Here is a 27,766-nt window from a genome sequence, read left to right as displayed (position 1 = left end):
CCAGTGCTGTGTACAGTAATGTATGTTGGCAATGACAAAAACCTGGTTTCATCCACTTTTATTCCAATAAACTTCCTTTATCTGCACACTTGGACGATGTCAGTGTTGTCAGTCTTGTTATATTTTGATTGATACTATACTACTAATACTAATCAAGTCTGTTCCTGCATAAAAGTTATCATTACAACATATTGGAAACTTAGCTTCATGTTCATGATCACTCAAATTTAAGGAAGATCCCTTTCCGCAACGACTGGATGCATTTATTTCATGCAAGTTCTACCCAGAGTTGTCAACATTTATGACTTGGTAAGAGAACTTACTTTAACCAATTGTTACTGTGCTGGACTAATGATTCTGAGGTGGCCCCGGCACTGCATTGGATCAGCAGATTGCCAGGGATAAAAGTCCAGCCATGCGCACCAACACCCCTTATGAGCTTTGATATATACATGTCCAAATCTAACCTTACTCGGGCAGGCTGGCCCAGGGTGCAGTGGGGCAATAGCCCCCCCGGGGCTGTCCCTAATTTATCTTATAGGCCATTCCATCTTGGGTCAGCCTGTTCACAGAGGCGGCAGGGCAGTATGCTCCAGGGAATGTAAGTGTGTATAAAAGAGTAAGAGTGTGAGAGAAACAGTGAGTGTGTGTTAGTATAAAATTAAATTGTTACTGGAGCGGGTGATTCTCTGCACAAAAACATTTTTATGTCTTATTTATTTATTTATTTAGTTGGGGCTGTAGCAGAATAGCATGATCTCAATAATAAAAATAATAAACTGCAAATTTTATAAAACATTTTCATTTTACGTCTTTAGGATTGCATCTCCCTACAAATAAATCTCTTGATTGTTTATTGTCTAATTCATTTATATTTCATTTTTTCTACCAGCCAGCAGTTGTCATGAGCCCCATGTTGCCTAATATTAATCACCCAAAAACTTTAAATATTCCCTTTTATGTGTTGTTTTGTATACTGATTCTCGGTAATGATAAGTAACTGGAAAAAAAATGTAATGAATGACTGGGGTATATTCGTTTCACCTGTTTACAGATGGAGGGTGTTAGGACAGTCTGATCCTTCATAGCAAGCATTGCTTAGCCTTCCTACGTGAATGGTGAAACCAGGCACAGCGCTCCACAACCCAACAAGGATTATAATGGCATTTTATTTCCATCAGAGTCACGTTGACAAGATGCAGAGGGTGGGGGGGGAATATCTTCACACAATGTTCTTTCCTCATTGTGTCTCATGGTAAACAGCAGCGTTGTGTGACCTTTCACTTACTTGGCTTCTCTCCCCAGCAGTCTGGGTTAGAAGGCAGGAACCAACTCCTTGTAAGAACAAATACTATACGGGCTCCTGTAAAGGGAGCAGGCAGCCTGTATAACTCATTTTCATAGATGTATGAAATATTGTGCAAAATTTGGGCTGCAATATTCATAGCAATGACAAAATAGAATTCTATGTCTTTCGGCTGTGTTATATATGTGTTATATACACAGTGGCGGGCTAAGATCAGGTGGGGATCTATGGCAACACTGTTACAAGGAGCCCCAGGATATATTTATATTTATATTTATATATATATATATATATATATAAATTTTGTGATGAAGGCAAAAGCAGAGGGAGGGTGTTTAGAGAGAAATAAGACATGCAGAGGCAGAGTTCTGGAGGGAAGGTATTTTTGACCTAGCATTTTTTAGGGCTGTACCCATTAGTCTCATCTGCAGCCAGCAGGACCTTTATAAGGCAGGTTTTAAACAACAGTAGTCAGAATGAACCTGGGCCATGAAGCTTTAACGTCGTGGACTGTGCTGTGAAGCAAGGTTGTTATTTGGGGCTTTGCGGTAACATTTTGCAGATTGGAAGAAACAAACTAGCAATCAGATAGCTGTGAAAACCCATTGTGTAGTTTCCAACACAAGACACTGGGAGCTAGGATTTTGTCTTGCTTTTATGACTCAAGCCCTTTTTAAAATATGCTTGAACCTTACTTGTGGTTTGCTAACATTATTTGAGTGAAAAAATACAGCAAATGATTATAGTACACCCCAAAGCCATCCTAAAACCCTGGTACTATTCACTCATAGGCAGTCACAGCATAATTCAGCCCGGGATTGGGAAGCTCTAGTCAGTAGCATCCCAACAGATCACATGTAGGGCAATGTAAGTGTGTGTGATAGAGTAAGTATGTATTTGTGTGTTATTTACGGGGGGGGCACATATGAGACACTTGGCTGTACTTGTCCCGGGTAAGGGGAGAGCCCTCAACTGCAAGTACCCATCAGATAAAAGAGTATAAAAATAAATAATGACATTTGCCATGCTGCTGTGCTGTCGTAATGCACATACATACATATTCACACAAATATCCACATGCATGCATCCAGAGTCCTCCTCGCATAAATACATACACATGCATGCACACTGACTTCATAAACATGGATCCAGACCCTTTTATTATCTCTTTTCCTGTGGTCAGTGCGCTGGCTGGGGCTCCTGACCCAGTAAGTCTGAACCTTGTGTTTTCCTTACAAGCGGATAGCTTCCACTCTTACTGACTGAAACATGTGACTACAAAACAAGCTGCTTATTAGCAGCTCCTGTCACATGACAGGAAGTCGGAAGAATATCACACTGCCATTGCTTAATATACTCCCACTGTGGGGTCTGTCTGTGTATCTGGAAATATCTTTTCTCTGGAGGAGGGAAACCATTCGCCAAGTGGGCCCTCATCTGGGCTCTTAAATAACCCAGCACAGCAAACACTGTGTTCCTACTGTGCAATGCAGGCAAATATTATTATTATTATTTATTGTTTTATATAGCGCCATCAAATTCCGTAGCGCTGTACAATGGGTAGACAGGACATAACAAGTAGAATGTAACATAACAAATTGACTAACAGGTGAGGAGGGCCCTGCGCAAACGAGCTTACAGTCTAGAGGGAGTTGGGTGTATTACACAAAAGGTAAAAGTGCCATTGTTAGGGATGGAGCAGCCACACTAGTAAAAGTATTGCAGGAGAGGGAGTAGGAAAGGTGAGCTAAAGGAATGTGGGGGGCGTTAATGTGCTATGTTGTAGGCATCCTTAAAGAAGTGGGTCTTGAGGGATTTTTTTGAAGGAATAAAGGCATGGGGAGAGACCGGGGGAGAACATGCCAGAGGATAAATATATACATTAGAGCAAGTGGGGGACCCTTGCAGCCAGTGATCATGGGGCAAATTACACTTTTGCCTCATTGTTAATCACCCCCCCCCGTATATACAGTTGCAATATCACTCAGTTGACATTATGATAATAGGAACCCTTCAGATTGCGTGGGATTGCAACTCCCGTAAGTCTAGGTGAGGGTTGTATAAAGCAAAAAAATAATGGTTGAAGAAAACACATAGCAAAAAATAAAACAATTGCTTTGGTCCTGTAGTGTAAAATAGCCCTTGCTCTTAAGGGGTTAAGTGTCAAAGCGTGGAAAACAACTGTGCGGTGTGGGAAAAGATCAGCTCCTTGTAGCATCCCTGCTAAAAATCTGTGACGCAGACCTTCACCCAATAATAAAAAAACAACAACAAAAAAACAGCCGCTGAGACCTTCTTCCACGTACTTTCTGTTTCCTTTAAAAGTCGCTGACATTTTTTTTCCGCAGAAGATGAACGTATGGGTGGGTTTGACAAGCTGTTTACAAGTCTGTGAACCAATCAGGTTCGCGCTGCAAAGACGCCCGGGATCTCATTGGATCAGAGAAGTTTGTGATGTGGCGCCTGTCTCCTTGTTTACCCTTGTCAGGAAAGCAGGAATATTCTGTACCGACGTTACATAGAGTTCCTAGAAATGCTTGAAAACGAGGGGGGGCAGAGCAGGGTGTGCGGGGCTCTCTGCGTAACTCAGGCTGTCCCTGTGAACTTGTGTCCTGCAGTCATTCATAACTTTAAACTTAGTTCCTATGTGCCTGTCCTGCTAATTCACCCATATCTATGGTAGTAGAACGCATGGAAACAGCACACGTGTATTAACCCTCCGAGTGGTTTGCTGGTGTGCAATGTAGCTTAATGGGATTAATAACTTTTCTCATTCCGCTCTATTCATTTCATTAGGTTTATACAACAAAGCAAGGAATCAGCCAGAAAATACATTCTGCTATTTAAAAGCACCTATTTGAAGCATTAGTATTGGGGATTCTGTTACATTACTGGGTCATCCCTCTAGATTGTAAACTCCTCTGTTGTTTCTGTAAATCAATTTGTTATGTTACATACTACTTGTAATGTCCTGTCTACCCATTGTACAGCGCTTCGGAATATGATGGCGCTATATAAACCAATAAATAATAATAATATATTGTTTAGCCTGCCACTATGGCGAATGATGATTCCTGTTTCAAAGTGCAAGAGGAAAGTTAGAACAAGAGGTCATGGTCTAAAATTCATCAGAGGTTTAAATGTAAAGTAAGAACGTTTGCCTTTATTGAGATGGTGGTGGATATGGGGAACAGCCTCCCAGAAGCGGTAGAGATGAAGACAAAAAGGGGATTTAAATATGCACAGGTGCCCCATTAGCCTAGAAGAGCCTTACCCCCCCCCCCCCGCAGCTTCTTAGCATCTTGTTCTCTGTTGCTGAATGTTCTCGAATCAACCATATGGATCCATTTCTCTATATCCTTTACCATAACGCAAAGTATGGGGGAAACAATGTTTCTTTAAATAGTGAAAATATGGATACATTATGTCAGATACATAATGATGAAGGCCCCCCAGATGGTGCAGGACTACAACTCCCATAAAGCTTGGTGGAAGCATCACATGATTTTTAAATCCAGAACAAACGTGTAGACCGGTCACCGGATGACAAAAAAAGAATCCATATTTAGAATGTTATTGATTTATATAGCGCCATCATATTCCACAGCCCTGTATAATGTTATTTACCAAATTAGAACAATTACCAGCACTTAAGGCCAATCCTGCCTGGTGCTATATTTGGGCCACAGCACATAAGCTCACCTGCCAATGACCCCAGATAAGGGCAGAAATAACCAGTGCTGCTGACTGCTGGGACACAATGTGTGGCCCATACTGTGCTTCTTCTGGAAAACATGTTTCCAGCTCCAGTTCGTGGAAAGGGGCGGGACGCTAAGACATTAATAATAGGGGAAAACATCTTGTCATGTAACAGAATGCAGCATCAGACCCTGCTCCTGCAGCAACGAACAGGTTAACGCACGACCCAATCCGCTGATTGCTGCCAATAGTATGCCTGGCAACATCGCCGCCTGGCTCCGCCCCCTCCTCCTAGCGACCCCCATACAGGATCACTTGTTTTTTCCTTTCCTCAGAAGCCGGGAGTAGGGCTCTTTTTTTTTCTGACTGCTTGCCGCTGATTGGAGGAAGAAGTGGTGGTGGGTTGGAGCTTTTGCTTTCATAGTCCCGCCTCTAGGTGTAGGATAATAAGACAGGGTTGAAGGGGCCGGTGTAGAGGTAGATGGACGTGACTGAGATCAGGGAGACACCGAGGGGCATCTGGAAGAGAGAGAGGGAGGGGATATGCAGAGTGAGTTGTGAGGAAGAGTAAAGATACTCAGCGCTTGCATCATCAGCGGAGTGAATTCGAATTAGCATATCCTACAGGACAAAGCAGCTGGACCCCGCATACACCGATAATAAATCCGGTTCATTCGCAGCCGCACAGGGTGTGAACCGCCGCACTGTTTACCGGCACCGGCCACATCACTGAACAAGAGGTAAGAGCTTGGAACTGAATGTGTGATGGGCAGCAGCTGTCTTTATGTGTCACATCTGGCCTGTACATAGAGCCATCTGTGATCACCCCCTCAGGGATATGAGTTGGTCTGTGCGCTCTTTATCCAAGATGAGGAGTTCGGCCCAGAGCTCTTTAAATCATTGAGCCTGGAAACCTCGCTGTACAGGGTCGCTGGCCTGGGAGTGGGCACCTCGCTGTACAGGGTCACTGGCCTGGGAGTGGGCACCTCGCTGTACAGGGTCACTGGCCTGGGAGTGGGCACCTCGCTGTACAGGGTCACTGGCCTGGGAGTGGGCACCTCGCTGTACAGGGTCACTGGCCTGGGATTGGGCACCTCGCTGTACAGGGTCGCTGGCCTGCGAGTGGGCACCTCGCTGTACAGGGTCACTGGCCTGGGAATGGGCACCTCGCTGTACAGGGTCACTGGCCTATGATCGTCTGCTTCACAGTATATGGCCCATATACAGAACATGACCATCCTACTATACTGGACCATACACTGTACAAAACAGGTGACCTGACCGACTCGATGACCATGTCCTGAGCCCAACCTTCCGATTCTAAAAGAATTCAAACTGATGTCACGTTAAGTGTATTAGTGGCATTTATTACGCACGCTTGCTGATAGAGCATGTAGAATATGGACCTTTGCACATCTAAGAGACTGATGTAGCCTCCCTGCTTTATCCTGAGACTGACAGTCCTCCTATACCAGAACTTACACACTTAATATTCTACCCAAACTCCTACAGTGCATTATCTGTGCTATGGAGTACGATGGCGCTATATAAAACAAATAATAATAATTAATAATGATTTATTCATAATCCCCCTCTGTGTGGATCACCCAGCCTGACCCCTCTCACTGTACAGTGACTGTCTGCAGAGCCCCGAGACTGCCCTCTAGTGTACTGGAGTCTCATAGCGCTTTACTGTATAAGAGACCCCCGCATGTAATCCATACCATGCAGATGTTGGGCAGTGAAGACTGATCCCGAGGAAGATGTTGCATTCGTGCAATAATTTAAAATCTCACGCCCAAGACTCACATTTTCCCTCTTTTCGGACGGTTAGAAAGACTGCTCATTATACACGAGTCTAAAATAACATGAGGTGTATGAACATTCGCTTCTAAATTCAGATTGCCTAATTGCTATTGCTTCTTATTCTCGGACTGCTATGTAAAGAAATTATAAAAATACAATTAACTATTATTGTGTATCAGTAATGTATCCTTTCACTCACCATGTGTAGTAACATTTCTGAATCCGTATAAACGGGATCAGATGTACTCCTTTTCTCGCCATCATTTATTTTAAACTCAACATTCAGTAAGTTCTGTAGTAAATACAAGAAAAAAAATAAACTTTTATGTTTGTGACATCATATGTCATGCAACAAAACTGCTTACATTTTGTGACGTAAAGGAATGTTATCTGTACTGAGAGCATGGTGGATAAGTGGAACAGCCTCCCATCAGAAGTGGTAGGGGAATGTATGTATATGTATGATGTACCTGAACCCCTTTTGTATTCCTTTTTCATGTACAGGTGAAGGATCCTCTTTTATCGCCAGGATGAGGTTTGCTCGATTCCTGCTGAAAAATGCCGCCTTGGCCAACGCTCCCAAGCAGATAGAGAAGTTCAGCCGCTTCTCTCCTTCACCCCTTTCCATGAAGCAGTTCATTGACTTTGGTAAGCAATCTATTGTTTTCCTGTGCTATGCTGAGTAAAAACACTGACTGCTGGAAGTATGTGGGCTAGCGGCCATGGCTACCCATTTTTTCAATTGCATTAATATTGTTTAGATCACAAAGCCGATCACATGCAATAATGCAAGACCCCTATAAAAAGCCTACGTGCCTTCCTACTCGCTCTGAGAGGGGATCTCCCACCGGTTCTCTCTAGTATCCGATGAAAGTATATTTTTCTTAATATTGTATAATATTATCTGGCAGGTGCATAGTAGCCATTTGCGTGCGTTCTGGCTCTGTTACAGCTCAATCTACTAGACAAACACCCGATTCCTTATACTGCCTTGCGGGAAACCATACAATGCCTCGGTCGCAATCACCCAGCCTGACACTAATGAAAGTCTGCAGGGAATGGACTTCATTAGCATTGCCATTATAATGCATTATATATATATATATATATATATATATAATTATTTTATTTATAAAAAAACAAAAAATTTATAAAATATATATTATTTTATTATACAAAATACAGGTAATGTTGATTCGTGTTTTTGGTTTCTTTTAATAACGTTTGTCAACGTTTAATGCCCCTACGGTTCTTCCGTCTCCCTATGTCCCTGCTTGTCCAGGCCATAGGTCAGGGGCGTCCAACCTGCGGCCCTCCAGCTGCTGCAGGACTGCATCTCCCAGAATGCTCTTTCAGCTCAGGGGCTGGCCGAGGAGTATGGGAGATGCAGTCCTGCAGCAGCTGGAGGGCCGTAGGTTGGACACCCCTGCCATAGGTGGTAAATCATTTCTGTTGAGTCGGCATAACTTGTCATCGCCGCCCCAGTTGTTTTCCTGTTCTTGTTCTGCTGCAGCAGCATAATCCTTCGGGTTAATGTTCTACTTCTTGTGAAGTAAATAGCCGGTCCGGAGATTGTGTGTTTAGCATCAAGTGAACCCATCTGCCACGAAACAGGACGTTTCCCATCAGTTAAAAAATGATTAATCGTCAAATGAAATGGGAAAGAGAACTATTTTGGAGCAACAGAGGGACTTCTGGCAGCTTTTCACGGTTAAAGAGAAACTGTGTCCTGAATGCAGAAGAAGTGCGCATGCACACTGCCGCCATATACTTCGTATAGTAACCTATCTCACAAGCTTGCGTATGTAGAGAGGAACGTAGAATTATATGTTAGATGCCCGTTCGGCTTATCTAGTCCAACTTTTCTTCCTACTGTAAGGAGTCGAACTTTAATCTTTCCTTGGTCTTGTCAGGATGGCTTTATGCCTATCCCGTGTGTGTTTATATTCCCTTACTGTGTTAACCTCTACCACACACATGAGATCCCCTGTTAAAGGCATTACAGCGGCAAACTGGTGTCATGATCTTTTTTGGGGCTTGAACCTGCGCATTCTCGCTAAAATCCCAATAATAATGTTCTGCAATCTGCAAATCTGATTTGAACATAAAATATCCAGGTAGGGCTCTGAAAGGCTGCGCTCGGCACGTCTGCCATAGCAGCCACTTACGCATCCTCACACTACACCTCCCTCACACTACACCTCCCTCACACTACATCTCCCTCACGCGCGTGTTCATTAATCATTATATATTTAGCACTTTCCTGGAATTCCTGCCCGTTATCTCACTTAATACAGACCTTTTAGTCAATCCGGCAATCCAATAATCTGTGATTACACGAGTCCTTGTGTTAAACCCACGTAAATCTATTTATTTATTTATTTTTGCATTCAGCATTCCTATAGTGTAACCGGGAGCTGAAACTAACAATATAATGCCAATTAATTACAATAATAATAATAATAATACGTCATCAAATAATAATGAAATTAATATTATCGTACAAGTAATAAATACAAATATTTCCTAGGAGTCATTTTGGCCTTTCATACTCCATAGACTATTATGAAATGGGGGAGGGGGCAATAAAAAATAGCCTCTGTTTTTGTGGCTTTTCCTTGGAATGTACGGTTCTGGAAAACACATGTTTCTGGCAGCTGCTGTAGCTCCATTACAGGCGATTGACTTCATTTACTGTTGTGCTGTACAGACCGGGGTATTTTTACGCGGGGGGGGGCAGTAGTTCTGAGAAATATGGAAGAGGGCCATTTATGTAGCGGTTTAGATCTATGCCAGTTCCAGGAATTGGCAGGCCGTTTCCCTGGTTATATTAATAGGAAGCTGGCGGGCGTGCAGTGGTGCCGGGGTATCCCGGGATATATTAATAATAAATCCGCTCATATGTTGTTATATATGTTCTGTTAGTGATTATACCTCTTACTAAGTAGTGAGCTGGCCCTGTACAATGTAGAATTTAATAGACTTTGCCGAAATCCCACTGATATAACTATGCATTATACAAGCCCAGCAAAGGTCATCCTGAGAACTGGTCTTTATAATGTATAGGAGCCAGAGCACAACTGGTCAACCCTCCTTTTATTGAATAGACTATATATAATGTATATAATATATATAAATATTATATTATATGTTTGATTATTGAGGGGGATCAGGGTTCTTATAGATCACCATGAGAGAGACATAGACAGTGATAGCCTTCTTCCCATACGGAGGAGACCGTGCGTGCGGTGGAGATAAACATGTCCCAGAATACTGCAGCTTCCACCAAAGTCAATAGCAGGATCCGTTGACGCGGGAGTTTTTCTCCGGATCAGGAGTGCAAGGACCGAGCTGTGTCGATAACCGGTCACACAGTTCACTAAAAGAGGCTTGGCGAAGATAACACCCAGAAACCCTGGCAGCTGTTCATCCGGCTATTAGAGGACAATGAGCTTTGATTTCATGTAACTTAGGAAGGCACGCGGCTCCGTGATCCATTACATACTTACGGAAAACGAATAAATAAACAAAAAAAAAGACTATTTATTTATTCCAAAGTAAGGTGAAATATAAAAGCGTCACATTAAGTGGAAAAACCTTATTAATAACAGCCTTCCGCCTTCATAACAGCCTTATTTCCCCGATACTGGATGTTCCCGGTGAATACGCACGCTCAAGCGAGATCATGCGTGCCGGCCCGTCATAAAGTTCAAAGTCGCTGCCCCTGTGTGCTGTGTGCTGATAGCGATGTTTTTAGCGAGCGTGTTACTATGCAATTAATGCCGATGAAATGTTAGATTTGCCGGCAGCGGCCGCTCTGCCAAATATTAATAATGAACCCTCGGTGCAGGCGCGGCAGAACGAAGATTAAATATGTAGCCCGAGTTATAGCTTCCCAGAACCGATTCTCTAAAGCGAAGATGGATCTACCGCACACTGGCTGGCTGGCTGAGTGTGATAGGAGTTGCAGCTGATGGCAGACTGGAGCCCAGTTTAGCCAGAACTCAATGTACTTTATGCAGCAGAAGTTCACGAGTGTTCGTTTAAATCCCTCGGACCCCACAAACTACTTGGTCGGGGAATACTACACTTCCATATGTAAAATAACCCCAGGCACACCATGGATTTTGGGGCGTAGTACATTTTTCTTTTTAATATTCTTTGTATTAAAGATCTTGGAACAAACGATGAACCAATCTTCTTCTTATTCCAGGTTCCGCCAACGGCTGTGAGAAAACGTCGTTCGTGTTTCTGCGGCAAGAGCTACCTGTGCGACTGGCGAATATCATGCGCGAGATCTACATCTTGCCGGATCCCCTGTTGGGCACCCCTTCGGTGCAGCTTGTCCAGAGCTGGTGAGTATCCAGCGCATGCACACCGCATCAACGAGCACAACCAGCTGCCCAAAACCTAGCGGCGGCCCGATCCCCGTCTATTGTAGCACTTAAAGCAGATTTGTAATGTTTTGTCACAAACCATACAACTGAGACTACAGTTACAATACACAGAATAGGTGGGCTCCAGGAGGTGAATCGCGGTCTGCCACGCGACACAATAGATACAATTCTCCCTCCTTGCCTGACGTTTTTCATTAGGGAGTGAAGTTGTGTCGCGTTTCCATACAATGTGGATTTAAGGGAGTATTTTCCAACAAACCTAGACAGATCTGCTTTAAATAATGGATCTGCAAAGAGTGTCCGATACACTCAGGTCATCTGATGTACAGATTCAGAATGTATAGAACCAGACTATATATATATATATAGACTATATATGTGTGTATAAAAGAAAAAAAAGTTCACTCTAAAATAAAATACTACAAATAATAATAAATACAGATGTAAAATTGTACTTAAAAGCCAATTACCTTCCCACAGCTAAGCCCTGTAGTAATTTTATTGTAAATATCAGTTTTTAGTAAAGGACTGAAGATCAAAACTGCTGCGTTTGGAGTAAAAATCAGGCCTAATGGATCTGAGTGCGGTCCTAGGACCTGAACAGCAGCAAATTCAGTGTAGGTTTTGAAAGCCCCCTATAAATTGTGAACGTTTTGTGTCTTTGATTATGTGAATTACTAGCAAAGAGTATGAATTCTTTGACGTGCGTGTCTGACTCTTTATTCTTTTTATACAGGTATATACAGAGTTTGATGGAGCTGACGGAATTTGTTGAGAAGAATCCAGAAGACCAGCGAGTGTTGTCAGAGTAAGCGCGATTGATGTCACGTTTTTCGTCAGTATTGTTTGTTTGTGACACGGACATGCTGTTGTATTGTCAAAACACTGTTGTGTGATTTCGCGACAACCGCTTAACCGTCGGGCACATGTTGTCTTCAATATTTATGGCAATTTAGCGAGCGCGAGGTGCTTGTTTATACTACAGGCTTAGGTATTTCTGTTAATTCAGCGGTTTGGTTGCAGACGTTTCCTCGGGCAAGATGGAAAGAATGAGCCGCTTGTAAACGTGAAGCGTATTTTCAGTGCATAAAGCTGCTGTGTGGTTCGGTGGTTTAGGAGATGCTTTTACCCCTAATATCCAAGGCTAGACATTGGAAATCTAAAGGCAGATGGGGCTGCTAATGGATGATGGGAGTTGTAGTTCAGCATAATGGATCACGGTAGAAAGAACACTGTCTTTCTCTGCATTGTGTGCAGTAGCCTTTTGTTCTATTAACAATCATATTATGTGGTAATAAGAATGAGATTGCTCCGGGAAATGCCCCGTACACGCCTGGCGTTCCAAGCATTTGTAGTCTTGATCCTTTGAATGAGGATTGTAACGTGTTTTAATCATTCTATGTAATGCGATTTTAGTTACTCTTTATTATGCCTCCTACTGTCGTGTAATGCTATTCTTTGTTTGACCCCCCCAAAGCTTTACAGAAGTACTCGTGAACATCCGAAACCGACACAACAATGTGGTCCCCACAATGGCCCAAGGTGTGATTGAATATAAGGAAGCTTTTGGAGTTGATCCCGTCACCAATCAGAACGTTCAGTACTTCTTAGACCGCTTTTACATGAGCCGAATATCCATCAGGATGCTTATTAACCAACACAGTAAGACTATTTCATTTGTTTTAATGATCAATAAAAGCACTTGTATACTAGCCCAAGAAGTGAAGGAATAATATATATTTAATATATAATCATATAAGACCATTTTTATTTTCCAGAGAGTCCATTTCAGAAACATTGAATGTGTGTGTGTGTGTGTGTGTGTATATATATATATATATATATATATATATATATATATATATATATATATATATATATAATTCTGTAAGTCAAATTGCTATGTTATACACTACTTGTTATGTCCTGTTTATCCATTGTACAGCTCTGCAGAGTATGATGGCGCTATATAAAACTATTAACAAAAATAATATACACACATTTCTGCTCAAAAGGCTTATACCCATTAATAATCCCATCCGCTGGCACGGTCACAGCAGAACTCCTCTTAAGTAATTGGGAGTTTCCCTTCGCAAACAATGAGTCACAGCTCGTTACACGTATGGGGGTTTGGGCATAAATACCAACTCCGGTGCAAGCGACCTTTATTGCATCAGATGTATGTTACGCAATCGACTGAGAGAATAAACTCCAAATCATCGTTTATGATAAATACCACAATTTTATTATTCAGGGGCAAAAATAGTCTGGTATACGGTTTGTATTTTGGTATCTTTGCCTTGCAATAACTTTTATGATTCAGTCTTAAGGACTTTGCTCTTTTTTTCCTAGTTAGATTGTTAAACTTCAGCCTTTGACTAAATATTTTCCAGGCTTATCGACGCTTGACTTTTCATCCCTAAAAATAGCGATTGCTGCCCTTTTAAATCCTACAATTTGCTGGTTTAGGATTTTTGGGTTCTACTCATTTGCTGTTTTTCCCTTAAATAGTACGTAGAAAATCCTTTGTCCTTGTCATGGACTGAAACATGATATTGCTATGTGTCCTCATCCGTGTGTATTGACTTTTAAATTATATGTGATTCTGCTTGTTTATTTTATGTTACAAAAAAAGTTTGAAGGGGCAGCAGTTTTTATTTTGATGGTCTTTTTCTGGCTGCTAGAACACTATATATATATATATATTAAAAAAAAAAAAAAAAAAAAAAAAAGCGCTGTAAAACTTTAGGAGTTCAGGTTTATTCTATGAGGAGTTCTTCCCCTTCTGGGTGAGTGGCTTTGCCTGAGGATATAGGAGGGTGTCCTGGAGACTCTGGGAAGCCCTGCTTCACCCGGAGCCTCCACGTCAAACAAAGACAGTTCCTAGGTATGAAAATCTAACTGTTTGAATGTTTTGTTTTAGCCCTTCTGTTTGATGGCGGAACTAATCCAGCACACCCGAAACACATTGGCAGCATTGACCCAAACTGTGACGTAGTTGAAGTTGTACAGGGTAAGTGTGTGCTTTACCAGCTTTGCACTTTTAGCGTACAGTCCTTTCCCCGTTGATGACACGTTAAGTTTATAAAGAGATGGGGTTTTTGTAACGGTTGTTTTGTTGGAATTTCCTTGACCTTTACTCGGCTACATATCTTCATTAGTGATTGTTACGGATAGTACGTGCAGATATAACATGGTGCACTTAAACCCTTCGCTATCGATTCATATAGCGCGCCTTCCTGTAATTAGACATTCCTGCTTCAGGATTGCGAGAGGCAGAATGTTTTGTAAGATGAAATTGGGATCAGTATACCCTCTGCATGCAAATAATAAAATAAAATCGGAATCTCCCCTATGCGCATATGCTTTTTCCCAGCTCCCCAGACATATAGCTTTCAGAAAATGTCCCACTGAATGCCCTGAATACTCAGTCCCAGCTCCCCAGCACTGTGCATGCGTAGAAAGTGCTCCCTTTGATTTTTGGGGGAACTCTTCCTGATTATATGTCCCTTGTTTAATTTGTCATTTATGCCAATATATCTAGTGCTACTTGTAACCAATATTTTACTTTCTGAAATGTTAAAAAAACAAAACCTGTTTTAAAAAATGTAAAAAAAAAAAAACCTACTGATTTAGATGTGGAAACCGATTTTAAATGTCCTGAAAAATTAATTCTTTATTAACAAAGAGTTCATAACCTTCTGTATTGCAGACGCGTTTGAAAATTCAAAGATGCTTTGTGATCAATATTATTTAGCTGCCCCTGAGCTGGAAATAATGCAGACCAACGGTAAGTCAATAGCACCGGATCTGGGACAAGGGACAAAGACAAAATCTAAAAATAATCCCAGTATAATATTGTCACTTTTTGTCATAGGCAAGATTATTTTTTCTTTAGCGTTTATAACAGTATATAGCTTTTAGATAATTTATACTTGTTCTATTAGTTGATCTTCATCTCTGATGGCTCATCTGAAGACGCTTCTTTAAACAGTATTGGAGTTTTCTAGCAATTTAAGTACCGTATTTGCTCGATTATAAGACGAGGTTTTTTTCAGAGCAAATGCTCTGAAAAATACCCCTCGTCTTATAATCGGGGTCGTCTTCTAATCAGACCTCAAATAGAGGTCTGATTAGGAGACTAAGATCCAGATCCCCCGCACCGCTGCAGGGGACCTGGATCCTCCTGTCGTCGCCCCCCCCCCCACACACACACACACTTACCGGTGCTTCCAGAGGTGAAGTTGGCAGCGGGGGTTTGTATGCGTCCGTCGCAAATACCTTTCCCGACTGTCAGAGATCAGAGTTCAAGAGTTCCTGATCTCTGACAGCCGGGGAAGGTATTTGCGACGGACGCATACAAACCCCCGCTGCCAACTCCACCTCCTTCCGGCTGCCGCGGAATGAGACGTCAACCCGCTGCCCCTGGCAATACAGCAGGAAATTGGAAGCACCGGTAAGTAAGTAAGTAAGTGTGTGTGTGTGTGTGTGTGTGTGTGTGTGTGTGTGTGTGTGTGTGTGTGTAGGGCATTTCTGGAATGCCTTACACCCCTATATGCCACTCTGGCACTTAGGGGGTTAAAAGGCATATTATGGGGCAGAGTGGCATATAGGGAGGTATAAGGCATTTCAGGAGGCAGAGTGGCGTTAAGGGGGCATTTAATAGTGCACTCTGCCTCCTGAAATGCCTTATACCTCCCTATATGCCACTCTGCCCCATAATATGCCTTTTAACCCCCCTAAATGCCAGAGTGGCATATAGGGGTATAAGGCATTTCTGGAGGCAGAGTGCTCTATATAATGCCTTTTAACTCCCTTAATGCCACTCTGCCTCCTGGAATGCCTTATACCTCCCTATATGCCACTCTGCCCCATAATATGCATTTTAACCCCCTAAATGCCAGAATGGGATATAGGGGTATAAGGCATTTCTGGAGGCAGAGTGGCACATAGGGGGTCAAAAGGCATACCATGGGGCACAGTGGCATATAGAGGGTTAAAAGGCATATCATGGGCCACAGTGCCATATTGGTGTGGCAAGCCTGGGGGCAGATGTGCGTAACTGGGGGACAGGTTGGAAAATACAAGAAATAAAAACAAAAAAAAAATATTTTTCTCAATCATAGCTTTTATTAAAAAAAATAGTTTACATGAATTAACATTTACTGGTAAAACTTTTTTCCTTTAGGGTCGTCTTATATTCAGGCTTTTTCTTTTTTTCCTAAGTTAATATTCAGATTTTGGGGGGTCGTCTTATAATCAGGGTCGTCTTATAATCGAGCAAATACGGTATACGCAGCTAGTCTGTACCTGTCCTTGTGTCACATGACTACAGGCTAGAATTATAACACCCCTTAAAAAAATATATGATTTGAGTAAATATTTGATTGGCAATTATTTCTTGGCAGGTTTGACTGGTTAATAGTGATAGAGAAGATGTCCCTGCGCTTTAGTAGAGGAACAGCATATTCCTTATTTGTACCAAAAATAAGTCATTTATTTGTCTTGTTTTTATATTTACAGGAAAGGCCCCCGGACAGCCTATTAATATCGTCTATGTCCCTTCTCATTTGTATCACATGCTGTTTGAACTTTTTAAGGTACAGTATTATCAGCGTGAAATCTCTTGAATTAATGTCGTGTGCGTCTAATATTGGTAAAAATTTCAAAGTAATGTTGGTAGTAAAAAAATGTTATTTCCGTAATATGACGACAATGGTCTTTTTTTTTTTTTTCCCTAGAATTTTTGTAAGTATTCTCTGTGCTCTAAATAAACCTTTCATGGCATCAGTGTGATGGCATTTTACTGAGGTCATGATCAAGTAGTGTTAATGCTGCGTGTCCCACTGTGACTGCAGCTACCACGTACTGGACAGTATGAGAGATCTCCCAAACATCCAGGCCCCCGGCAGATCATGTATCGGGTCTCTGCTAGATCAGACAACTAAATGCCATGAAGCTAAACTTAGTATATTGACCTCCAGCCTTTCTAAGACACAGACGGTGTTATTAGGTTTGGTATTAAGTTTTTGGTTTAATTGGTTTCCTGTATTTTGAATCAGATTTTTTTGATAATAGCGTGTGTGTCTCCACTTCTTATGTAGTTTATTGTATTCTTATGTACAATAACCTTACTGTAGTCTTGGCTATATATATATATATATTATAATTTTTTTAAAAAACCTTTTCTACTAATTTTCATTGATATTTATGAATGTATCTCTTCCTGACTCCTAAACAAAATAAAAAAAATTGTTTAACCCTGTATACCGCTATGTGTTTTTTGTGTAATGTAAAATTGTGGCTGTGGATGCCGGGTTTACAGATTTTGGATACGGTATAAAGTCAGTATTTGTTATTTATGTTACTGTTGTGCGTTTTTGCAGAATGCCATGCGGGCGACCGTGGAGTATCATGAGGACAGCCCTTCTCTCCCGCCGGTTAAAGTGAACGTCGTCCTAGGAAAAGAAGACCTGACTATTAAGGTAACGGCCTGGAAGATCCTTCTACAAACACATCTGCTCCCCTGCTTCGTGTCTGTGGAAACGGATAACTTGTGCTTATCAAGACAATTTAGTTTAATGAGCCGGTAATTACAGGTGAAAGGACAGATGAAAATATGTCCTCGGCATTCTCCGTAGTGTTGGGTCTGAAATAAGTTACACGTTAATGAGAACTGCACACCAAGCAGGGGTTTCAAACGCTATCTGTCTGACCTCCCAAGGATATGCGGCTGGGAGCGGTTGTTTCAGAATAGCAGGCGGTTGAATGATTTCAGCCCCTTATAGAGTATCGGAGCGCTCATCCTGGAATCCAGCTGTCCATGAGTGAAACTCTGTGATTTTAATTAATATGTGTAGCGACTAGTGAGATGCTACATTGTTTCTTAGGTGCCCCCCCCCAGACAAGCAGTGTATTCCTCATAGACAATGTGTACAGACCCTTTTGTGCATTTACTAACAAATCTTTGTGTCCCTGCACCTTTTATTTAGATATCTGATAATGGAGGAGGAGTACCAATGAGGAAAATAGAGCGACTTTTCAGCTACATGTATTCCACCGCTCCCAGACCAATGATGGACAACTCACGTAATGCACCTTTGGTAAGAATCATGGCTCTTATCCTACCTCCGCACATACCACACCACACCACACCATACCAGTACATCCATGATATTTTATAACACAGAGAAATAAGTGTGTTGTTTGTATTGTTAGTTGGTTAACCTATATTGTGTGTCTGTAAGCAAAATGTATGCATCGAGGCAGCTAGAACTGTCTAAGCTCTATTAGCGAGCCGGACTCTCCTTATCTAATGTAGCGGCTCATCTTAGTCTGTAAGTTCTGGTTTTCAGACCCTTTTGAATGTATGGACTGTGAGAAGTGCTGCATAAATAGTTGGTGGTATATAAATAGAAGAAAATAATCTGTACGTTTATTTGTTTCATTGTACAAGTTATTATTGGGCTAATCAACTTTATTCAGTTGAATAAAGTTGCCTGCAAAACAAAAAAAAAAAAAACATTTCGGTTTGATATGCTGTGAAACTTTAGAGTAGAACCGCAATTATGACACCTTTTGTAACGTATAACCATATATTTTTAGGCTGGTTTTGGGTATGGCTTGCCAATCTCCCGCCTATATGCCAAATACTTCCAAGGGGACTTAATGCTGCATTCTATGGAAGGCTACGGAACAGATGCTGTTATTTATTTAAAGGTAATGTGATTCTATTATAATTTTTTTCTTTTTTTGGTCCTGTTTTTCTTTTTATAATTCCATTCTTTGCTTGGGGGGGAAAGAACCCGTTGCCAGTAAATAATGAGAACATTATTTCATACCTGTGCATCATGTGATGGTGTCTTTGCTTAAAGGCATTCATCATTAACTGGTGGAGAGGTTACAGAATGGGAAACGTGTACTTTGTTTTCGCTTCCATTAGTTATATATTAAACGCCACTCACCAAGTCAACGTATTAATATTTCTTCCTTTTAACCTTTGCTCCGTAGTGTGATGAATACGTTTTAGGTCGGTCTTTTTATTTGTTTTTTAATCCCATCTTTGGTCAGATTTTCACTTTAACTTCAAATATTACTTTTTTTTAATATTGTTTGTAAAGCACGGTATTTAACATTTCTTGCTGTTTGCATTCTGTAGGCACTATCATCTGAATCCATAGAAAGGTTACCGGTCTTCAACAAGTCTGCGTGGAAACATTATAAATTCTGTACAGAAGCAGATGATTGGTGTATTCCAAGCAGTGAACCAAAGAACCTGGCAAGGTAGAACATGTGCTGAAGACATTCCCAGGAAAATGGAAGGGGGATCAAGCACTTAATTGCCCAGGACCACTCCTTGCGTGTGTTATATTGCCAGGAACCGGCAGAATGTACTGTGCTCGAGCTGGCCAGAGATGCAATAGGGAGAGCAAGTCAATTGTCACCACCAGAAGATGCAAAATCTTTAGCTAGTAGGAATATACTTTTGCAAATCTTCACCTTTAACTGTACACGGTGCTTCATTGCTACAGGAATTACTCCAAATGATGCGTTTTTACCATCCATTCATGATCGCAAGAAGAATATGTTTCCAGAGTGTTGGAGGGTCAGAATTCATAGCTGGTGTGATCTTAAACTGGTATTGATGATGTATGTTAAGCTATTTCCCTGTTACTCTTATATGAGGGGGGTTAACCCTGCGTCTGTGAATCGGGAAAAACGTCCTACTTGACAGTTACGTTATAGTCCTTCGAGACCTAACACGTACTGTGGGGAGGACAAAAAAAGTTTGCGAACAGCAGATCTTAACCAATATTATATCAATGTACTGTGTCCCTCTTAAGGGGATAATAATAAGTGCAATCCTAATTTCTCTGCGGAATCTAACCTTACCACTAACTATTGTGTTGGATTTCAAAATAACAACCATGTTTCATGTTAGACCCTGCTTTACAAAAAAAAAAAAATTATATATATACCCCCAAAACTTTCATTGAAATATCATCAAGGCCCCTTTTACGTGTATGATGTAGTAAGATCTGCAAAGTGGGCATTCTGCCAGTGTTAGAAGTACTTCTTTATACCCCAGATATAAGGATATACTCTTCTTCTAAGAAACCTTTTTTAAAGAAAACAAAACATTTTATTCCATAGAATTTCGAAAGTCATTTCATTAATAGAAGGCCTTTCCAAATGTTACACGTTTTATTATGGATTCTTCTTTTATTTCAATACAATTTTTTAATTATTTTAAGACAATGCATTGTCTAAATCTTAATTTATTAGAAACCCAAGTCCATCTTTTTTTCTATATGCCTCCATCTTGCATAACATCATTTTCACATTGTGTTGAAAGTTATGTTTTATGTTTGCATTCATGCAAGTGTTGTGTGATTAGAAATTAAAGAATACTGAATGTGCATTGTATGTTCTCTGATTTACTAATTGTCTATTGGATATAAGGGTGCTGGTTTTATCTGATCTATATTACCCCAAATATAAGGTCAGAGGTTATGATCTGCAGACTTAATGGAGCTCACTATGTGCGGCTTGGAGGAAAGCGAATGAGGAGATGTGATAGAAACGATACATAAAAGAATATTTCAAATGACAGGGAAGTTTATATCAAAGTAGGAGAAATGTTCGAACAAGAGGTCATAATCCAAACCTAGAGGATCACGTGTGTAGATGTAAGTAAAGAGTTGAGGAAGTTTTCATTTTCTTAGAGGGTGGTAGATAAATGGAACCTAGCGCAAGAATGAAAATATGCATGTGCTCATCGGTCAGATAGTCTGTGGGGCTTCATCTTTGCAGATTGTACTTTGGATGTAGTTTATGTAAGAGAGGTCAGACTGCTACATTTGTCACTATTTCTAGAAATATCAGTTCTGGAAACCATAATAAAATGAAATATTCACTCCTCTGAGTCACAATGGCATGGGCCAATATTGTATAATGTACTAGCATTACTATTCATTGGTCTTATTTATACAGCAAGTGCTAAAGATAGTGTTTTTCCCAGCAATATGAACAATACTCTCATACCTCTTGTGCATACAGAGTGTAGCAATTGGTGTCGTTCCAATGCGTGTACAATCCAAAAAAAGAAAATAACCAAGTGCTCGCACCAATGTCAGCCGTCACAGCGCACTAGCCAAATGCCCAAAATGTTTGCAGTGATTTGCATGAAAAAATGTATTTTTCTGTTTTACAAACACCATGTATCACGGAAAAATATGGAATGTTATTTTTTTTTTATATATGTTAAGAAAATAACAATTTGACTCTGCAACTGCTGGAGGAATAAATCAATTTATTACTAAAGTATTTGTTTGTGATTAAACCCCCGCTCCATACATCAGTGGCCCATCATCTAGCGTCTAACTATTGTGACTATTCTGCCCTGTAGTTGCCCCTTCCACCTTCTCCTTTTTCCATAAACAAAAAGTCATTTCGACAGCTTGTGCTATCAATAAAGTTACAAGTTTTTGATTTGCTATACACAAATAAGTAATGACAAGCTCTGTAGGGCAGGCTTCATGGATCAGGACAGGCCCGGACTGGCCATCTGGTATACCAGGGGAAACACCCAGTGGTGCCGCGGGTGACTGCTTGGCCCAGTCAGCCAACTGGCATCGGGTGCAGCCAGCGGCAGGCTATGTACGTCAGCATATCCAGTCGTCTGCCACACTTGCGTCATCAGACGGCCTCTGGACTTAATGTGCCAGTTCCAACCTGTTAATGTGAATTCGCCCCTGGATCAAATCCATTAGCAGAGGCTTTCTGAGCCTCATCATAACTAAAGACACCACCTTTTAATGTGCTTCATGGGGAATGGCACAAATTTTCATTTTTAGTATACATGGCTACAAAGTACATAAGGTTGAAAAAAGACCTAAGTCCATCAAGTTCAACCCTTCTACCTAACCTTCCTACTTTTGATCCAAAAGAAGGCAAAAAAAAAAACCCCTAACTAAGCTACTTCCAATTCTGCCATCAGGGAAAAAAATCCTTCTTGACTCCAAAAGGCCATCGGATTTCTCCTTGGATCAAGAAGCTCTAAAATATTAATGTTATTCTATTTATAGCCCTGTATGTCATGCCTTTCTAAGAAAAAATATCCAGACCCTTTTGAAGGCATCTAATGTATTGGATAACACCACCTCCCTAGGCAGTGAATTCCATACCTTTATTGTCCTCACTGTAAAGAATCCCTTCATTTGTCGTCTATGAAATCTCCGCTCTTCCAGTCTCAGACGGTGACCTCTTGTTGTTTGTACATTTCTGTTAAAGAACAGGTCACTAAAGGGCTCTTTATATTGGCCCTGCATATATTGATATCATGTTATCATAGCCCCTCTAAAGGTAATAAAAAATACTAAAAGGTAAGGAGGTCCCTTCTTAAATGGTCTTACAATCTAAAAGGCATTACAGCATGTTACACAAGAGGTAAAATTTCAGTCTTTGCAATGGAACAACCACCTAAATGTAACCTAGTTTAAGTATGAATGCATAGAAGGAGCACATAACTGATCCAACCAGGGTGTAAATTTTGCCTAAATTCCTTGTTGCTCTAAACACCCCGGTGGCGATATGAGGAACTGCAAGTAAAACACAGAAACTGTGTCCAAAAATGTTATCAGAGCAGCCCAGGCGGCAGTAGCTCCCCTGCCCTCTGCTCCCGTTGCCGGCCCTCCTCTGAAAACGATTCAATATGATTAAGGAAAAAATCTAAACAAAAAATATATTTTTGCATCATTTTGTAAGACTAACGCACTTTATTTCATAACATTAGAGCTGTGTATTTAAATTAGAGAAACAAATTGTAGCTGCAAGACATATGGAAAATGTCACACAGCACAGATATTTTGCAACCATAAAAATAAGGATGCGGGGTAAAGGAAACCTAACATTAACCGTGCGTGTGTCATCAGCTTTCCAGATAACTTAAGTAGGGCAAATAACTAATGCAGGCAAAAATGCATGGACTTGTTTATCGTACTTTTTGCAATCATAATGAAGTAAGGGCCCAATAATCATGTGAGTCACTGTAATGTTAAGCAAGTTACGGACTACTTATACACGTGTTTCAAACTGGATTTATCATCACGCACACAGGGTAACAAGAACGAACCAGGGCCACCACCAGAGGTACAATGGATGAAGGCAAACGTGGATACATATCATGGGGAAAAATAATAATTATAGAAGTGCACTGATGACTTATAGAAGTCATCAGGTATTATCAGCATGCATCTGATGTGTAGACATGGTTGAATTTTCATCTACTGAACCCCAATAAATTTCCACTGGAATCGACTGCATGACCAGAGTCTCCTTTTGTAATTTTACCATTGTATGGGGAGAACCTACAGAGCCTAGAAGTACTTTATTTTGTTCTTGTTTCTAATTTTGTATCTCAATAGTTTATACAAAATACTCATGCATTCCCTACTGTATCGTTTTTCTTCAAAGTGCTTCAGCTGTGCCTCCCTGGGCTGAACTTTGGACCAAATAGGATACCAAATAGGATACTGTTGACATCATACTCTATTTCTTACATACTTATTGTATGTTGGGCTCATATATACAGAGGTCCTTGACAAAAATCATTAAAACCACTGTACCAGGAGAAATCACAAATATAATGAGGATAGTTTCTACAGGGAGAAAGAGGTTCCACCACATGGAATTCTCAGGAGAAACCTACAGTATTTCAATGAAATCTAAAAAATATACTCAGAAAGTTCTCTTTTCAAAAAGCTCTTTGAAAAGCCAGAATGGGCCAGCTGAAGTGTTATCCTCTCCCACTCCCTGCTGTGAGGCACATAACAATGCAGTAGGACCACAAGGACCACCAAGCAATGGACCCAACAGTATGGGCATGCCATAGTCACTGGGAACTGGCTGTACCCATACAACTGTACTGGTAATAAAACCAGCATTGGCTGCCCTTAACGAATGTTCCAAAAATAAAAATACTTGGTCATTTCATCTGTCTAAGTAGGTCTCGAAAGGCGAGTGCCGTTGCCGGGGGATAAAAATCTGACGTGTGGACATATTTGATAGCAGATTGTAAAATGTGGCCTTGCATACTTGTGACTAAATAAAAGTGCTTTTCTCATCGGAAAAAAAACTGGTTTCAGCAAAATCTATTTGAAGGGACAAAGTGGCCTTTTTTAGACAACGTATTTTGGCTGTGGACCATCGGTCGGCTGCTTATCCTTTGCAAACTCATGCGTAGTGTTCCCATTAACTGAAGTGCCTGATAAATACAGGAACATAGTAACCGGTTAATGCGGGGAGGCATTAGAAAGGTCAACAAGTCTGTGCTTCCTGAACATGTTGTTGCTATACCATTTAATTTGAGTACACTCATAATACTAATTTTAATAACAGCACGGAAAATCTAATGAGTGGAACAGCTGTCACGCACACACACGCATCTGATACACTTTTACCTCTCTGTGCCAAATACTTTCGCCCTACTGGGAAAATTGCCCTTTTGTGTTCTCTTATATATACGCAAGATGCTTGAATGACCGGTTTAACATGATAGGAGACATCATTTAAACTCGTGACGTGCACACGGGCAAGCGAAGCAACAAGTTGGGGCACTGGAACATAAAAGTTAACGCAATAATGAGAAGTGTATTAAGATCTTTTTCTTTTAAGCACATCTGGGAGCTTTCTAAACGGGCTGACCCATCAAAATCCTTTAGTAGTAAAGGCGCCCAAATTATTCAAATAATGGTCATCACGGAAATCTTTACTTGCCAAAGTGGTAAAGAATCAACCCACCTGTATTCAAGCACCATAATCATGAGCAGAATTCCCAGGGTTGTTGTTACCTCTTACCCCATCTTGGCAGTTCTTTATTTATTTTTATTGTATTCGCTTATAATAGTTCTGATTTCACATATACGCATGGGGCTGTTTATGTTACAAAATAGGATATGTGAATAGAATGGAAAGCCCCTCTAGTTTTTTGTTATGCCACTAGGAGGAAAACTCCTATAGAATGATTAAGAACAAGTCCGAACAAATCTTCTAGGATGTCGTGGACACCTACTGAGTTCCATTTCACACTTCCAGGATATTCAAGTGTTGAACAAGAGCTGACATTTACATAAAGAAGCCCACCCGCTCCCAACCGTGTCAATTGTTTTATTGTAAATCGTTGATGAATTCTGGACGGGGGGGTGGAGGGGTGAAAAAAAATACGTATTGGTCTAATATTTCTGCCATTTAAAAATGGTCTGATTGATATTTCTACGTTGACGTTACATTTTAGAAGCAACCTTTTTAGTTTTACCATAGATTATACGGATACAGTATTTGTGTAATATCCATTAAAAAAAAAGATAAAAATAGACATTTTAGAATATTTACATCTTTGTTATCAGTTTACATTCCACAAATGGAATTCAGCTAACGTACAAAGCTTGGCATGTTGGTTGGATGGGTTATTACCGGTAATTTTTTTTATTTTACCTGCGGATACAGTTCTATATTTTCTATCCACTGATCTAAGCTGTGAAGAGATAGTATTTAGTGTTAAGGTCTCATAATTAATATTATTTTATGTTGTTGCTGTGAGTTTTAATAAAACCACTAAGGTCTTTAATTAGTTGTTTGGCTAGTCCAGAACTCTGTGATGCCTCAAATTCTATACAATTCTATGTAAAATAATTAGATGATCATGTCTCTAATAGAGAAACATTCAAGCATGTTAAAAGTTTACTGTTTTGTGAGTAAATATAATCCTAGCTTTTAAAGCAAGATAAGGATGGTAAGGATGGCTTTAAGTGTCCATATTAGTAAAATAAAGCAAAAAATTGGTACAGGAGACAGTCGTCTGCTACAGAGCGTTAATTGAGATATCCACTCGTATAGAGGATCATAGTGGTTCCTTTCACAGAATGCCAGTTTGTACTGATGAGGCATGATTCTGCCACTATATATGAATGTGTGTATAGAGGAAACATATATATAATGCTACATAAACAAGCACAAGCATAATAACTGAGTGGGGATCATGAGCTGGAGACCAGAGGATCCTCAATGGCTGGCCTACCAAGCTTTGAAATCGTTTGAGGTCTATATTTTTTCACCGCAGTCCTCCTACGTGGCCACACGGCCACGTCGGGATGGACTGAAAAAGAGATAAGACATCATATGCTGGCATTCTGCTTAAATGCATTTCAAAGTGGCTGGATAGGTAAAGTAGGTAGACTGTCCTGCTCTCACCCCTGCCTTTAACCATGTCCTCCCAACAAAGGTGATTTCTCATGGAGACCTAAAATATTGGGGGATATGAAGAAGGTTTTGTATTCCAAAGATGGTGAAGGTAATTTATTGCATTCCCCGTGGAAATATTGATCAGCTGCACAAAATAAAAACGCTGCATACTGTTAAAAAAACCAAACACTTTTAAATATGGTTTTATGAATAATAGGGTATATATTAAACTCAATAGTTAAAAAGAAAGATGGGTATATAAATAATAAAATATTGCCAAAGAGTATTTAATGCAAAAAAATATAAAACATTTTTAGTAGCGTCCTTTTAAGAGTCATGTCAATAAAAGCGTTATACAGTCCTGAAATATTAGTACATAGCAATTAAAATAACTAAATACATCTGGATATGCAGGAACACGTGAAGACCAAATGCTAGATGAGATTCACGAGATTATCAGGAGATTAATAACAGTTTTTATATCTGATCTGTCTGCAATTATTTTTGTATGTTGTAAAGTCTAATGAGCTGTGTCCTATAAACCAGTCCAGTGGCTTATTCTGGTTGCAGGTACTGGGGGGGGGGGCAGCTGTCTTTCTGCTGTATAACCAGGGGGTAGATTGCACCATTAGGATATCAGGCTCTTTGATATGTCACTGCTCAATGGACCAGTTACAAGGGAGATCTGTGATCTCGCCAACCAGCCCGTTTACCCTTTCGAAGACTGTGCCAAGCCAACACAGCTTTCATAGCTGGGTGCCAGAATATGACTTCAAATTCCAGCAGCCAGCAGTAAGGATGGTGGCCACAAGAGGGTACCAAGGGCAATGCTCAACATAAATATGTTGCTGTTTTGGTCATATACGTGTCCCATGAATATATATATGCATTACATAGCATCTCATAATTGATGGTTCTACTGTATATAAACAAATGATTCTAAGACAAATTGTTCTACAGAGAAATAGTAATTGACAAAATATAACAGGGACCTTGGGTGGGACTTGCAGCTGCACAAAGACGTGAACAGTCAAATAAATAGAGAGTAAAAGAACACCAGCAGTAGCGGCAAATTGTCCCCCTGGGCCATGCACCATTGATTAGTCGTTCGGCGGGCGGTAAAATCATGGAGGGACTGCCCAACAGATATGATGTGTTTTTCTGGGGCCCAGATGCAGGCAGCATGAGAGGACTGAAAGGGAATACCAAAACCGACCTCTCGCCAGCCACCAGATCACCAGAGATGAGCCCCCTTCTCAGTCTCCAAAAATGGGAGGGGGTCTCAAAAGTTTGAGAGATGCAGTGAACATGTGAATCT

General features: G+C 40.6%; 1 protein-coding gene across 1 annotated transcript; it reads left to right on the top strand.

Moving 5' to 3' along the window:
- Window positions 1–5,483: 5,483 nt before the first annotated feature.
- PDK4 (pyruvate dehydrogenase kinase 4) lies at window positions 5,484–20,629 on the top strand. Its single transcript, XM_053468420.1, has 12 exons — window positions 5,484–5,745; window positions 7,316–7,459; window positions 11,025–11,166; window positions 11,945–12,016; window positions 12,686–12,870; window positions 14,132–14,221; window positions 14,921–14,998; window positions 16,732–16,808; window positions 17,595–17,693; window positions 18,201–18,311; window positions 18,814–18,927; window positions 19,367–20,629. The coding sequence occupies exons 2-12, from the start codon at window positions 7,342–7,344 to the stop codon at window positions 19,493–19,495; spliced, it is 1,215 nt and encodes a 404-aa protein (XP_053324395.1). The 5' UTR covers window positions 5,484–5,745; window positions 7,316–7,341; the 3' UTR covers window positions 19,496–20,629.
- Window positions 20,630–27,766: the final 7,137 nt, after the last annotated feature.

Source organism: Spea bombifrons, chromosome 5 (assembly GCF_027358695.1).
Source record: "Spea bombifrons isolate aSpeBom1 chromosome 5, aSpeBom1.2.pri, whole genome shotgun sequence".
Classification (NCBI taxonomy): domain Eukaryota; kingdom Metazoa; phylum Chordata; class Amphibia; order Anura; family Pelobatidae; genus Spea; species Spea bombifrons.
The sequence above is the reverse complement of the archived record's forward strand: the minus strand, read 5'-3'. Positions and strand labels throughout refer to the sequence as shown.